The sequence below is a fragment of the Erpetoichthys calabaricus genome, chromosome 4 (genome assembly GCF_900747795.2).
Source record: "Erpetoichthys calabaricus chromosome 4, fErpCal1.3, whole genome shotgun sequence".
In the NCBI taxonomy this organism is placed as follows: domain Eukaryota; kingdom Metazoa; phylum Chordata; class Cladistia; order Polypteriformes; family Polypteridae; genus Erpetoichthys; species Erpetoichthys calabaricus.
Genome location: NC_041397.2, coordinates 204,032,122 through 204,049,175, shown reverse-complemented (window position 1 = coordinate 204,049,175; position 17,054 = coordinate 204,032,122). Strand labels below are relative to the sequence as shown.

The 17,054-nt window shown below is 35.8% G+C and overlaps 1 protein-coding gene across 4 annotated transcripts in view; it reads right to left on the bottom strand.

Annotated features, from left to right (window-relative positions):
- Positions 1–403: 403 nt before the first annotated feature.
- erg (ETS transcription factor ERG) overlaps positions 404–17,054 on the bottom strand; it is a 317,870-nt gene continuing 301,219 nt past the window's right edge. For 3 of the 4 annotated variants that reach the window (XM_051926840.1, XM_051926842.1, XM_051926841.1), the window contains 7 exons: positions 15,421–15,501; positions 14,488–14,556; positions 12,657–12,719; positions 11,301–11,357; positions 9,952–10,026; positions 8,928–8,975; positions 404–2,199 (listed from right to left, as the gene is read on the bottom strand). In XM_051926840.1, coding sequence (XP_051782800.1) covers positions 1,679–2,199; positions 8,928–8,975; positions 9,952–10,026; positions 11,301–11,357; positions 12,657–12,719; positions 14,488–14,556; positions 15,421–15,501 — 914 coding nt within the window. In that variant the 3' untranslated portion in view covers positions 404–1,678. The remainder of the gene's footprint in view (positions 2,200–8,927; positions 8,976–9,951; positions 10,027–11,300; positions 11,358–12,656; positions 12,720–14,487; positions 14,557–15,420; positions 15,502–17,054) is intronic. The other variant, XM_028800209.2, reaches the window with a different exon arrangement.

Here is a 17,054-nt window from a genome sequence, read left to right as displayed (position 1 = left end):
AGGTGCCATTCATCCTCTTGTAAAAAGGTAACCTGCCTATGAATGAAATTCAGATCTCATTCTTAAAGAAAGACGGAAGATTCAGTTGTGTTAAAAATACTTTATTAGAATTACACAATGGAAAAAATGTACTGCATACTATGGTAGATGTTCTTTCCCTTTTATTTTATGAGTAAAATCTCTGCCTGACATTACAAGGTCCCTGTACATTACCCTTTCAGCTTCTCCTTCTTCAGGTAATGTAAAAATAAAGATATGTCTGAAATGCCATGCCAGACCAAGCTTATTATTTTTTCATTGCATACTACTTGCATTTCTAAGTATTTTATAGATTGTAAACATAAAAGCATACAGAGTTAAAATTCAAGGCCACAAATATTTTGTTTTCCTTTTCATCTTGCTATTTCTATATTTATTGCTTGTTTTTTTTTTTCTTTTTTTTGTTTTTTTTACTTTGGTCTTCGATTTCAGATGGCCGAGATCAACTCGTAGTGTATAAATGCATAAGTTACATAATTATAATATAAAAAGAGAACAAAATAACACTGCATTGTAAAGTTCATCTAACAAACGCACAGCGTTCGCGACTCAGAAAAAAAAAAAAAAAACCAAAGATAAAATTGGCACTTTTGAGAATTCATTTTGGCAATAAAGGGGAATACCTGCACCCTCTAGAGGCAAAAGAGAAGATTCCCTTAAAACATTTGAGGTCTACAGAAAATTTTAAAAGGCAGCTCATATTCCAGTTTTCAAATTTGATAGAGTGAGAGAAAGTGATACATATTTCTAGGTTACACTCCCCCCCCCCCCCTGTAAAACCAAGATTACTCAAGTAATCAGTTTAACTTCAATAATGCCATATGCACCACCATAAATAGTAGTTTAATACTGATAACGTTGGCACTACGTGCCCAAAATAAAGAATACTTTATGGTCCAGTTGTTGGTTTTGAGTGCAGTCTCATTCTTCATCATGCAGTTCCTGTTTCTTGAAACATTGTTGCTTTTCATGTACATCCAGCTTCAGACAGTATCTTCATTTTATCTTTGTCAAACCACCAAACCTCCTCATTTTGTCATATGGCTCAAAAGTCTTGTGCTCTCCACAAAATAAAACATCCTATAACCATTTCATTTGTTTCACATTTTGATACTGTAAGGCTAAAAAACCCCTCCTCTTATAAAATACACATAGAAAAGAAGTCTCCCTTTGTCTTTTTCATGGCTTTCAGTGGATGTGCCTCTTTTCTACTTTGCCATTCACTCTGATATGTTGGATTTATTAAATAAGGTATTTTCATATATATTTCATAATAAAGTCATGCAGTTATTGTGTAGTTCCTCTAGTAAGCTCATCATAATGGGTTATACATGTCTTACACTTCAGATCTCTTCTCCTTCTTCTTCGTTTCTTCCACAGTCCCTTGCATCTACATGCTCTTTCCTTCAATCTCTTCATTTATTGCATTGTTTGGTGGTTTTTCATATATCAGTTTTTCAAACATCCTGGAATAACATATATGTCCAAACCTACTAACTATCATTCTCTGTGCCAACAGGCATGTACTGTATGACCTTTTCTATCCCTTTTCATCCTTTTTCTTTTTGCCCTGTATTTACTTAGGTTTGCCTTCTATAAAGGTCCATTATTTATTGCCACAGTTGACAAAACCTGACTTTTAATAGTATGTGCCAAGATGAGATGGCATATGAGTAGGGGGATGCCGAGTATTAGGATAAATGCTTCCAGGTGGCGAATTCCAGTATGTGTTAGGACCAGAGAAAAAGCTGGAGGACGTAACAGGAAGGGCTGGTGGATGTGGAGCAACAAAGTTCATCTTTTGTTGGTGAACATGATATGAACTCATATAGGGAAGGTCAGATGGATACTTGTACATTGACGATTCTGGAGGGTGTGGTTGCAAGGCTTGGGCAATGCCATGGAAATCAAACTTGTAGGCATATCTCTTGCCATGCACTTTGGTCATGATGTTCTTGTCATAGTAGTAGCGCAAAGCACGACTTAGTTTGTCATAGTTCATGTTGGGCTTGCTCTTACGTTCTCCCCAGCGCCGGGCCACTTCATCAGGGTCTGTCATCTTGAACTCACCATTGGTGCCCTCCCATGTGATGCAGTTAGAGTTGGAGCTGTCTGACAGTAACTCCAGTAAGAACTGCCAAAGCTGAATTTGACCACTCCCTGGCAATTGAGAAAAAATGTCAAGAGAAGAAAAACAAAGGTTAATTAGAATCCTGAGTGACATATTCACACAGCAGTCACAGAAAATAAAGATTAATGCTTTAGTCCCATTAGAAAAATATTTGACTGTAGGATGCAAATAGGTCAGGGCCTGAGGATGGGTCAAGGTAAGTATTACTGGTTCCCAGACCATACAGAAAATGCTATTTTTTAACTTTTTCACTTCTATATGTTAATTCAGTGACTGACTAATGGGGATCCTATGAATTATAAATATTGCATATTTTGTGAACTATGATACATCATTTAAATTCAAAGAACAAGGGTAAGCTTACTAGTCATATAATGAATGCATCAGCAGACACTTTTATTTTTGGACATTGTATAATCAGTTTATGCAGTCCAGGGTTGCATTCCATTAACCAGACACATTTCCCCATATTGTAAGCAATGTGATAACTACAACCAGATCACAGTTGGTGTGGAGTTTTCAGTCTTCTCTTTGGCCCATTTGTCTTTTCTTTTTGTTCGTTCTCTTTATCTTCTTTTAATTTAAATTTTGTAGTTCATTTGTTCTTTTTGCTTTATTTATTATAGATTGTTTAATCATGGGAAAGGAGCTATATAAAACATGTACTGTTATTATTATTACAGTAATCCCTCGCTATATCGCGCTTCGACTTTCGCGGCTTCACTCTATCGCGGATTTTATATGTAAGCATATTTAAATATATATCGCAGATTTTTTGCTGGTTCGTAGGTTTCAGTGGACAATGGGTCTTTTAATTTCTGGTACATGCTTCCTCAGTTGGTTTGCTCAGTTGATTTCATGCAAGGGACGCTATTGGCAGATGGCTGAGAAGCTACCCAATCAGAGCACATATTACGTATTAAATAAAACTCCTCAAATATATTGTGAGCATGGGGGCTGTTCGCACCCCTAGAGGATACGACCGCTCCTCAAAAAATGCTAAAGGATTACCTTCACATTGCTCCCTTCCTTGTTGGGCTTACTTGTGGCTGCTTTGTCAAGCGACATGCTTCCCGCACGGTGCTTCGCATACTTAAAAGATCAAACAGCACGTATTGATTTTTGATTGTTTGCTTTTCTCTCTCTCTCTGACATTCTGTGCTCCTGACGCGCACTCCTTTGAAGAGGAAGATATGTTTGCATTCTTTTAATTGTGAGACAGAACTGTCATCTCTGTCTTGTCATGGAGCACAGTTTAAACTTTTGAAAAAGAAATAGATGTTTGTTTCCAGTGTTTGAATAAAGTTCCTGTCTCTCTGCAACCTCCTGTGTTTCTGTGCAAATCTGTGACCCAAGCATGACAATATAAAAATAACCATAAAAGCATATGGTTTCTACTTCGCAGATTTTCACCTTTCATGGGAGGTTCTGGAACGCAACCCCCGCGATCAAGGAGGGATTACTGTATTATATTATTGCTCATTTACATATGATGTTAATAATGCCTTTATTTGTTTCTTATATTCTGCACCCTATTCTTTGCACATTGAGCCTAATGGGGGTGGGCCACCTTACATTAAATTTGTGGGTCCATCCCCAGTGATATTTAAGAGCTCAGCCGACCACAAGTCGGTTGGTGTGGCATTAGAATCTGAATACTGCTCCTTGGCTCTCCTTTGACGTTTGGTTTCTGATTCTTCAATGATTGTTGTTTTTCATCCTGTGATTTTCTGGTTTTGGACTTTGGCTTTCTTACACTATTATATATTTGGGATTGTTGACTGTTTTTTTTTTTTTTTGCCCAAAGTGTACCTTTCAGGCATAACCTCTTTTTGCCTCTTGAATGAAACTTATTCTTGTTAACAAACTAAACATTTGGATATAAAGAATTATTGTTTTTGGGTATGTTAACACGCGGATTGTTTCCCTGCTACTCTCCTTTCCTTTCTATTTTTATTTTTAAATTAATAAGCCTGTCCTTTTTTTGGTATTGGGGCTGTGCAGGCCTGAAGCCTGCTTCTTGAATTTGGGGTAAGGCTCCCCTTGATGGTAGACTTCAGTGAAGTCTGAGGCAAAATTTTGGAGTCAAGCCTCATTTTGGGGAGCTCAGCAATTTACAACAGGAGTGTGGAGTTAAAATAACCTCTGCTTGGGTGAGTTTTCATAAAGATGTGTTATGCATATCACTGACTGTAGCATAAGTAGGTGTGGGTGTGTTCATGACTTCACATAGAACTAACATGCTTTCCAGGATTGTTGTTTTTTACTTTATTCTTAATATCAAGCTTTTCGTAACACTAAACTGCAGTAGTATTTTATAATATGGATGGACAAGACTGAATGAACAAAATCAAAATAATGTCATAATAATATATTTTGCTGAATTCCAACTGAGGGCATGAATTTAGTGTGTCCTTTCCGTAGCATTAGAATGCTGTTTGTAAGTGTTATGTAAGCAAATTCACCCATGATTGAGGAAATTATCTCAAATATTTTATAACCTTACCTGCTGTTTAAAAGACACCAGTTCATAGAGAACCAGAAATTGGTAAATGAAGCCAACAGAAAATAAAAATTCTGTTGACAGTATCTGACATTGGGTGCTGCTAAACACAAAAGGCATTGTTCAGTAATGAACTTTAACTTTATTCATAACCATGCCAAAGGTGAAAGGGTACTGTACTTCAGTCCATAAATAGGCGAAAAAATAAGTTAAATCCCAAACAATCCAGATGTAAGAAATTGTATCCCACTAGAAGATGATAGAATATGTTCACAGAGAGTAGGAACAGGTAAATTTCCTCAAAGGGAATTATTAGCTCCAGTATAAATTATGAAATTTACAGTTACTTAAGCAATTCAGAATCAAGTGACTTTTGACAAATTTCTCAAGCCTTTTGAATTACCATGAAAAATCATGATTAAGTATAGCATTAACACATTAGATGATGTAGTTCACTTTTTGGGAATATCTGAAGTTTTAGAGATTGAGTATTCAATTAAGTTGATTTAAAGCATTTGATTACCTAATAACTAATTTGTTCTAAATCTTATAACCCTTTGTTTAAAGCACTGTTTCCTAGTCACCCTCCTCAGTACTTTTTCAGCCATACCCACAAATATTCAATTCACTATTTAATAAATTCTGTTGAAATGGGTCTTATTGATGACTAGGAGAATTGAGGTTTAGGTTCTTCGTGTATCCTGGCAGTTATCTAAGCTAAATGCCATATAATAAAACAAAATGCTTGGAAATACAACATGCCAATAAAAGTCATTTTTTAACATCACCATTTTTTTTTCAACGGATCAAATGGAGGATGTGCTAGTTCAGGAGAACGGATAACATTCCTGAAATATGCTGGCTTAAGAGATAGCATTAGCAATAGTTTTTGTGCAGCTTTTGATTCAAACTCTTTCAATACATTATAGAATTTATGATGGTTGGCATGGTGGATGTCTGATGACTGTTGAAGAGCATTGAAACAAAATATTTAAGAATGGAAGCCAACAGTTGCATTTCTGCATTAATGGCCAGTGGGGCATAGCCCCACCAGATGCTGATTAAAAAAAGTAATATACTTCCATCGGTAATTTAACTTACTATATTATTGAAGTGTTTACAACTCTAAAATTTGTCTTCTTATGCATTTTTTTCCAATTTTCTGTTATGTATTGAATGTAATTTCTTATTTAGAAAGACATTGCTTTTTGTTTTATATGAAATTATCTTTAAATTGCATATTTGCACTTCCAACTTGGGCTTTTCCCAGTTAAGGCTATGCAGGACATGTCAGCAAGGAGGTATGAAAAGACCAGTACCACCTGCTCCCAAAAGGTAGCCATAGTAATGTGAAAAAGAGAAAGCAGATCAATATTAGAAATATATCAAGCACAATGCATTACACTGATCAGAATGGGGCTGAGTGGCAGCCTGATCTTTACCCACCGCTGAGGAGGACCATCTGAAGGCACTAAACTGGAAAAGCCACAAAGGAAGTCTTACTGTAAGTTCGTTCCTTCCACTTTCTGGAAAAGAAGCGAGCAGTATGATGCTCCTGTTTCAAAGAAGTGCAGAGTCCTGTTGTGGAAATTTCAGGTATGTCAAAAATTGTTTTTCAATTGCTTGTTAGAATTTCACTGATTAGCAAACACCTGGTGCCCCAGAAGGCTGTGCTTGAATCATGCATTTTGCGTAGTCTGCAAGGTCTTTCTTTGTTATGGTCTAGTTTTCACCTCAAAGCCATTCATTTCTAAACTTGATGTGTTGTTTTTTCAAATTAGGCAGTTCACTGACAATATTTTCATGGACAGCAGGTGGTTGCGAGGCTCTCAGGTTTAGTTAACGATTAAATCTCAGTTGGTGTATTTTTTTTACAGACCGGAATCCAGCATGCCTTTGTTTGACTGATGTAATGTAAATGGTGCTTGAACATTAGCAACAAAAAAGACAGATATCATTAATTGTGTAAGTTTTATAGACATCTACATGCATAAAATAAAATTCTGGTATGCCAAAAGTGCTACTGGAAGCCAAAAGACCTAAATAGTACACTTGTTTACATTTTGCATATTTTAAATAGCTTAGTATAAAAAATGTATGAAAGTGTAAAGTCTTTGACAAGTTACCATGCATAAAAGTCAGTTGTCAGCCATCACAACACAAATGTATATGCCTTAACTATGGGTCTTCCCTAAATATAATTGATAACTTTGAGGTAAAATTGGTATTTCAGAGAAGCAAGACAGAAGGTTCAAAGTAAGGGAATAATTCTCACTAATCATGGCGCAAGTAAGAATTTAATAGGATTTTGTTAATGTGACAATATATGCCATATAAAAATATGAACCTGCATGTATTTGTTACGGGTGGCACGGTGGCGCAGTGGGTAGCGCTGCTGCCTCGCAGTTGGGAGACCTGGGGACCTGGGTTCACATCCCGGGTCCTCCCTGCGTGGAGTTTGCATGTTCTCCCCGTATCTGCGTCGGTTTCCTCCGGGCGCTCCGGTTTCCTCCCACAGTCCAAAGATATGCAGGTTAGGTGGATTGGCAATTCTAAATTGGCCCTAGTATGTGCTTGGTGTGTGGGTGTGTTTGTGTGTGTCCTGCGGTGGGTTGGCACCCTGCCCAGGATTGTTTCCTGCCTTGTGCCCTGTGTTGGCTGGGATTGGCTCCAGCAGACCCCCGTGACCCTGTGTTCGGATTCAGCGGGTTGGAAAATGGATGGATGTATTTGTTACAATGTTACAAAATAGGTTATGGCATTTATTCATACTGTATGTTAAATTTTAACAGCTGGTAGTTTTACAAGTAGGTTTACAGATATTATGAGCAGTCACACATCATATGTCTTCCTTAATAATGCTTTATTCTCTTATGTATGGGTGCAATTTGATACAACCATTTCAATATGAAAGTTAATATAGACACGTTTAAACTAGACAAGTTTATACAGCTAAAACAAATATTATTTATAAATATAAGATAATGACCTATAGGAAGCAAATGTTAAAAAGTATTTAGGGGTTCTGTTAAAACAACATTCAGATCATTTAGGTAATGTGGAGAAGCAATTCATAAGACAAATAAAATGAGGGTATATTGTAATAACTGTGGAATATCAACAAGGGATGTCATGGTGACTGTATAATGCACTAGTGAGACCGCATCTGGAGTACTGTGTGCAATTCTGGGCACCACACTGCAAAAAAAGACAGAGCAGCTCTACAAGCTGTGCAAAAAAAAAACAAAAAAAAAAAAACAATCCAAAGGCATCAAATGACCTAAAATGGACGTCTTACTCTGACAGTCTAAAGAAATTAAACCTCTTACAGACCTTCATAAGGATCAAAGGCATCAGTAAGCCTAAATCTCTGCTAAAGCTAAATCTCTCTGCTAAATCTTAAATGTCTGTATGAATGGTGACAGTTCTACTGTCACATTAAAGATGACAGTTATCCTATATGGAAAATCAAAGCTAACTCCCCAGATCACCAGAATGTTTAAATGACATTATGCTGATCTCTTCACAATATTGTTTGTTTTGTATGTTATGTCACCTTGAAACTAAAACAGCATGATTAGAGCATTGCACGGTAGTTCATAATAGTGAATGTAGCCCATGCTGCAGTTAGGGGAAAGCTTTGCACATGAAAAGTCTATCCTGGCATCACTAATACTTGCCCACAGTCATTACCTGAATACAATAAACCATACTGTATACCAACCACCAACTTTTTCCTTTTGGAATCAGTAATAAGGCAGTTGTAATAATAGACTATTGTAGATTTTTTCCACCTTCAAGGTACATATGAATAAAACAGGGATCAATGTGAGTTAGAACTCCGTTTGGATAGTTATCTTACAAAATAACGAAGAGTGGCTTCATTTTTAAAAAATTAGTCTCCATGGTTGATTAAGTTAGCCTAGTGTGGAAATGCTTGTAAGTATGTGAGTTTTCGAATGTAAATGCTTAGTGAAGATTCAAGTTAAGTGCCTTTTCTTACACATGAATCTGAAATCTATCCTATGTGAGTAAAACACAATGACTTTTTTCTTTAAAAAATGACTTGTTCGCTATAGTGGGCACACTGATACATAAAAATGTACATTATTCCAAACTCTAGTACAATCAGCCCCAAAACAAATTATTTTCTTATTAAATGATAGACAAAATATTACATTTAAAATCCATTATTACTAAACTTGAGCATTAGATTTTGTGCCAGTAAACGGCTTAAGCCCATTTGATTCTTACCTGGATTTGCAAGGCGGCTGCTTGTTGGTCCAAGAATTTGGTAGGGATCTAAAAATAATAGCATAAACAGTTTTGTTATATTTCATTTCATTCAAAATGTTTTCAAAAATGATACATGACTTTGTGAGCAGAAGAATGACATAAAGAGGAAATGCTACTACTACACTTAAATTTTCATTTTTATTTTGGACCTTCATATCATTAAAACAAATCATATATTCTTAGAGCAGTGGCTTGCTTAAAATACCATGAACAGGCAGATACAATACAATACAATACAATTTATATTTGTATAGCCCAAAATCACACAAGAAGTGCCACAATGGGCTTTAACAGGCCCTGCCTCTTGACAAACCCCCAGCCTTGACTCTCTTAAGAAGACAAGAAAAAACTCCCAAAAAAAACCCTTGTAGGCAAATAAAATGGAAGGAACCATGGGAAAGGCAGTTCAAAGAGAGACCCCTTTCTCAGGTAGGTTGGGCGTGCAGTGGGTGTCAAAAAGAAGGGAGTCAAAACAGCACAATACACAGAAGAGGGCACAAGTAATCCTCAATATAATAGTAAAATAAAAATATTACAAGTACAGAGCTGAATTTAACAGTAGATTATATCACATAATATGATTTGAATTTGTTCAGAGTCCTTTAGACCTCAACCATCAAGCTGCCTCCCCCTATTGGCCATTCCACAGCTGAGTCAGCTCTGGGCCAGCCAATCCGATTAAAGGATCCCTCTACCCGACGATCCCTGCGATCCTCCATTGGAGATGATTTTACTTTAGGCAGGCAAAACAAATTGACATTAGGGCAGTGGCACCAAGTGCCACATATCTTTGTTTGTCTTCATATTGTAGAACTGCTAGTTTTTGCAAAAGGAAATGCAAAATATGGATTATGGACTATGTTATTGTATACACGGGCAGTGGAGTGCCAACGTGTGTAGCAGTACTACTTCACAACAACTGGTTCTCAGTTAGATTTATGGAAAACTTGCTGTCTGTCTAGGGATCAAATTTTTCACTTACTGAATTTGTGCAGGTTTCTTCTGGTGACTTGGGCTCTTGTAGGAGGGTATGGGTTTGGTCTCCTTGTTGGATATTCTAGTGAATATAGTAAGAATCAAACTGCTGTATTCGACTGATCATTTCTACCCATAGACCATTTACAGGATATGTCTACGATTATCAGACATGCCCAGTTTTTAGAGCTGCTGGCTAGGTGGTTAGCACACCGGCCCCATGGATCCAGTGCCTTCAGTTTGAATCCTATGCCTATGTATAGACTGCAAGTTTTTTAAGTGTCTTTGTGGATTTTCCTTTCAGTCCACCAATATTTCAATAACATGGCCAAAGATACACAGGTTAGGTTGTCTGACAACTGTAAATTGGCCCCAGTATTTAAGTGAGCATCTGAGAGGGCGCTGCAATGGACTAGTGCCATGTCCAGAGCTGTTTTCAATCTTGTGCCCAGTGCTGCCAGGATAAGCCCTGCCCCCTGCAACCCTGAACTGTACTAAAAGAGTCTGAAAATGGTATGGTATAATAATATGGGGGCTTTGTTAAAAATGTACCCAATATGGGGCGGCATAGTAACTCGGCAGTTAGAGCTGTAACCTCATGGAATGTTTGTCCTGGGCTTGAATAGTGGCTTGGCCACTATCTGTGTGGATTTAACATTTTCCCCTCATGTTTACTTGAGATGTTGTCTGGGTAATACAATTTTCCATTTACACCCCAGAAATGCGTGTATTAGGCAATTGATGACTAAAATGGCCTTCTTCGTAAATGAGTCCTGTAGATGACCCACACCCTGTTCGTTAATATTGGGATTGGCTCTGATCTTCCTGTGACCCTTAACTGGCAAAGCTGGTACAAAAAAATGGATCAATAGTTTTATTTAACTTTTCACAATCATTTTAATGCAGGATTCATGTTGCACAATACCAGTGTTTTTCAGTTAACAAAATTGGACTTCAAAGATGGGTTTATGGGATTAACTCAGGCTGCTGATCCAAAATAATTTGTGCTAACAGCAGTGAATAAACAATCTTGCTAAGAGTTTTATTTGGAATACATTTATTAAAAGAAAATCTATGATACAGTATGTAAGGTGGTATAATGACATAAATGGAGGAAACTATTGCTCCAGACTTGTGGCAAAAATAACAACATATGATTTATGCTGGTGATCTGAATAGCAAAGCAATTCTAGAGGAACTGGTAGTGAGGCAAAGATATAAAGATTAATAATGTGTTAAAAGCCCATTAATTGAAAGGGGTAAGGTAAACTTAATTTGGCATTAGACGTATTTTGTTAATTTGTACAAGCCAGCTGAAATTTGCTATGCAAAGGAACATGCTTAAATGATGCCCACCTAGCTGGGGACGCTGCTCTTCGGTTTTGGTGACAGCTGATGATGGTGCCTGGGTACCTATAAACATAGTATTTAAGAACATTAATATTTGATTAAAATTTTAAATTAATAATAGCATAATGACTACAAAAAACTGACTGCTTGTCTGAAAACATTATCAAATGTAAAATAAACAACAAACAAGATATATTACATTATGCTAATCATTGCCTTTTAGGGTTACAAAACAGCTGGATTCCTACTGAAAGTAATGAGCTGTGTCCTAAGTGCCAAGTCACTTCACAGTGAGGCTTCAAGCTTTCCATTTGTTTTCAAGACCTGTTATTTCCAGTGGACATTCTAAAGTGACGAAGGCTGGGGGCTGGGGATGCGAGTTTGTCACAAGGCTTACTCTCTCACACACACACACACACACACACACACACATATACTAGCAGCCGCTTATCATGGGATGAATTAAAGCTAACATGCATTTCCTTTAGAACTGGAAGAAAATGGAGAGTACAGTAACAGACCAAAAAAAAAAGACTGGGGAAAGAACTGTACTGAGGCTTATAGGTTTGTGAAGCTGTAGCACTAGTCAGAACATCTGTGCCACTCTGTATATACAAAGCCCAGTCATCCATTTTCTAGCTTGTTTATCCAGTTTTAAGATTAGCAAGGAACTGGTGCCTATCCTAGCAAGATAAAAAGCAACCCTGAGGGCATACTCAACACACACGCACACTTAATATTACAAGGCTAACTTAGGGCCATCAATGCACTTAACATGCAAGTCTTTAGAATGTGGTAGTGAAACTACATTGCCTTGAGGAAAACTCTTTTAGTAATGGGAGAATGTGCAAACTTCACACAGGCAGTGTCTGGAAATTTATGTCCAGCACTAACATGAAATTACAAAAACCTGAAATTCAAGCTAAATATTTCTAATTCAGCACCACAAAATAACTCTTCTAAAATCCTTACCAACCTTCAAGAAGTATCAAGGCTTTTTTATTATTCACATAATTAAGATCTAAATATTTTTGATTATTTTAAAACTTAAGCATTTGTTCTGAATTGCATGGTGGGTTTATTCAAAGATATTTGTAAGCTTACCTTTGTTAATGGCTGTTACTTTTAGACCTGACCTGAAGCATCTGGGCCTTGATACATGTTATTATACGCTGTACTATAATTTCTGTGCAACTACTAATCATTGTGCTGCTTTGCATTTAACTATTTCACAAGACTCAAGAGTCAACCACCTCCTGCGATAACTGTCACGTAAAAGTAAGCTACATTAAATTAAACAAGGTCTCATGGGAAATATATCCATGCAAACTCAAATGACAATGAACCCTTGTTTACTCATACCTTTACTAGGTGGCAGAGAGTGTGGTGTCCATACTGACCGTCTTGCTGCTTCATATGACAAATCTGTTAAGATTAAAAATTTAATCAAGGGCCATACATTTACTAGGTTAAAAGCAATTTCTATTTCTATCAGAAGTTACAACACCTTTCACATCTATCATTGTGATGCTCCCTCTTATCTACAGTATTTTATAGTTTCTTTAACATCTATCTATCTATCTATCTATCTATCTATCTATCTATCTATCTATCTATCTATCTATCTATCTATCTATCTATCTATCTATCTATCTATCTATCTATCTATCTATGTCCTAAAAGCTAAGTATCTCCTTTATGCTTTTAATATATTGTACTTTCTGAGCAAATGCTGTAACAATCTTTTACCACTGTGGGGTGCAAAGGTTACCAAAAAGCACAGTAAAAAAAACCATCCATGCAAGACAAGACATTCATTTTTAAAAAGTGCTCTATTTCACTGTAGATTTATAGGGTCATTACTATAACATGTACAGAGAACAGTGAAATAGTGTGCCAATGTGCCAATCAACAAGTAACATGTTGACACTCCTTGGGACAGTAATTAGTTTATGGGGTCATTACTTGAATGTTATGAGTCCATCCTGACAACACTGAGCACAAAACCGCAACCAACTGTGTCCTGATGCCAGATTGATGCACAACCCAGACACATTGACAGAGGGCATTTTAGATTTTTCTAAGTATATTAGAACTGTCAGCAGGAATTGGAGTAAACTAAAGGAAACAAACAGTTGTGGTATACAGTAAATTGATTCATAATTTAAATGTTCTTTTTTAAATCAACCACCATTACATAAATCATCCTCTGAAAAACTGATTCTGCATATCATAAAAATGTTCTACCCTTGTGATTGATTTTTCTTACAGACAACAACTTTGCTTTCAATCTATAAGTGAATCTTCATAGATATTTGCATATTTAAACCCCAAATCAACAAATGTATTAATTTTCAATCCCACCCAATCCAATCCAGGGCTGCAGGGTGACCAGAGCTTATCCAGGTGGAGTGCAAGACAGGGATCAAGCTTAAATTGGGCCATCTGCGTACTGCTGGGCACACTGATCCACACAGCCACACTCACCCTCATCAGCAGCCAGTCATCATAAAGTGCACGAAAATCCATAGAGACACGGAAAGAAAGTGCAAACTCCACACAGACCTGGCATTCAAGCATGGAAATTATCAATTTTATATTATAACTGTAATTATGCAGAGTAAGGTGTTCATATATATTTTAATATCTGACGTACTGTATAAAATAGGATCTCGTCAAAGTACAATTACCCAGCACTGCTCTTTATCAATCCAGAACAACTGACATGATCACAGCAATTCAAATAAAAAATTGAATTTTAGTATTAGAACATGAGAATAATGAAAACAAGATCATTTTATAGTTTGTTTTAAATATTTACCATTAATAAATAAGATTGCAAAGTCTGTACAGAACATGTCCAGGTGACAAAAAAGAAGCAAAGTAGTGAATTTTGCAACCGAATGTAGAAATAAGTACAGAGAGCTAATTAAGTAGTTTAGCTAAAGGCAGACATTAACCACTGATTGAAAGTTTGCTTGGAATTAAAACCAGCGGGACTAGAATTATAAACCCCTGTGGCACAGCTTTACATAGAAAGAATATTCTGGTTTAAGTAAATGAAAGAAAATTTTTAACTTTTTTATCTTAAAAATCACAAATGCATTTTTTACGTATGAATGTGCACACTCCTGTTTTAAAAACAAATAGTTACATAATATGAGAACAGTATCTGCTTCATAAACTACTCCACCTGGTCTAGCTGCCACTCTTGGCGTTGTATCAGGATACACTGAGTTGGGGAAAATAAAAGCTGCTCCCCCTGAAACAAAAGTGAAGTGGACACTTAACATGGCAATTGATAGGATGCTTGAAAGCAGAACAAAGTAAAACCCAAAAGTAAAGACTTTAAATTTTTGACTTTCCTCTGCCAAAAAAGAATTAAACATACAGTATGTAATAAAATGTCATATTGAATGCATGTAAAATTATGAATATAAAACATTGTAATAAAAATATGATTCTCCAATATTATATTTTCTTTTTCTTTAAATTCAGACATTTTTCATCAATTGATGACATAAAGGCAATGTAGGAAGAACCTATCCATTACATGCTGATGCTCTAGGCACACAATGTTAAATTTAAGGTTGTGTGTGTCTAATGATGGATGAATGTATAAATGTCATGTTACACAACTTTCCAACTTTATTTAATCTTCTATTGTTTTTTCTTGCTGTGGTTTTATAATTAAGCAGCCAATAGACTTTATAATTAATTTAGCACCATGAACCCTAATTTGTAGATGCCGTTCAGCTGAAAGTTCTCTTTAACAGCACCATAATTTGGTAAAACTCATTTTGTCTTTTCACGTTTGATAACTAGTGAAATACTAATAGCAGGTCTGTTCTTTCAATTTGGTCGGAGCAAAGTTATTGATCTTTGTTGGTGTTCTGTGGTGGCTGCACAATCTCTTGGGCAGGTCTGTATGAGCTGCCTGGCCTTTTTTAATACAATTAAGTAATTGTATGCATGCATATTTCATTGCAGTGAAAAGTAAATTTGGTTTTACATGAGTATGAACACCTTCATAATAACACAATACTGCAAACACCCAGAACAGCAAGCTCAGAAACATTTATTTCATTGTGAACCTTGCTTTGTGATGTAAGTACAGACATCTTACCTGTGTTACGGGCATGCATTAGCCGAGGAGAGTTTTGTAAGGCTTTGTCAACATCATCTGAAGTCAAGTGAGGGAGTGGAGCTGAGAAACAAAAGATTCTTTTGAAACAGGAAGTTACTGGAAATTATTTCTCTAAATCAAGCAAACCAAAGTTTAGAATTTCAACATAAAATTTTGTGATAGTCTGTTAAAATTAAAATCAGCATTGTTCAATGTCTTAAAATTATATGATACAAAATAAATATTATAAAGCACTGTACACTATATATGCACACCCCAAAATCTATTATATATGGACATGACTACAATCCATTACCTTTAAGAAAATTACCAATTTTAATCAATCAATATTAAGCTTCTAAATGTAAAAGGTTTTCAAAAAAAAAAAAGTCAAAATTTATTTTCAGTCTTGCTGCAGTGCCCACTGCAGTCAGTAAGAGGCAACACCACAGAGAAGTTCTTAGAATTAAGCTCAGCATTGAGCAGATGCCTTCTCCATTATTAGGTAGCACACCAAACTGGACAAAGGATAAAATATCTCCCAAATATTTAAGAACATGAAAGCACGCACATGAAACGTGTCATTATTTAAAACAATGCTATAAAAAGTGTTAATTTATTATCAGTTCTTATTTGCTGTCAACAAATGTATTTGCTTTTTAACTCTGTAAATTTCTATCAATTTTTCCCTTCATGATAAAATTATGAATTACTATCATTGGCTTCAAAATACACAGAAATATTTTGTTCAGATATTTTTGTATTATTATAAATTCCAAAATCATAAAAACACAATAACTCTTGAGTATACATTTATTTATTCATCTTAAACCTAGATAATCTATTTTATTTGCATTCAATATTTTATATTGCCTTTTGCAAACTTCAGAGATTACAAGTGGAAATAATGATCATTGTTATTTAAATTACACATTCTAGATTCAAATCTATCTTAAATTGGTGCAGACTACAATGCATTTAATGGAGGTTCTATGTTATATTTACTAGCCAATCATGATAATAACGATATTTTTATTCCATCATTTCTCTGTCTTTCTTTCTTAAATATCATATACATATATCAGGTAACCAGTTTAGAGTCATATGACAAGCAGCAACATGCTGTTCCTTCTAAAAAAAATTTAAACACTTTGGTTTTAAGGCAAGTGTGACTTCATGCTAAATACAAAAGGGAACTACTTATTGAAGCGTGCTTGCTTTCAAATGTGTAGAACTATAATGTCTGTAACATTTCTGTCCATACCAATGGGGCCAATGGTGGGCTGAATAGGTAAAGGAATTAAATCAATTTGGTCAGGTTTGTAAAATGACCAAGACTTTATGATTATGTTTTTAATAAAGTTCTTGTTGTTATTAAGGAGCAAAAACAAAGCTTACTATACCTAAACAGAAATAAAATTGAAATCCATCATATTGAATCTCTAGCTAAACTCTGCCATTCTGCCTCTTATTTAGTTATTTTAGTTATTTTCTATTATTCACTGCATTGGAATCATGCTTCATAGAACCCTTAGCTTTGAAAATTCGACCAGAATTACAGTCGGAACGACTTTCCACCAACTACAGAATGTTTGCTAGAGTATGATGCTTCCTATTCTCATCTAAGATAGAAA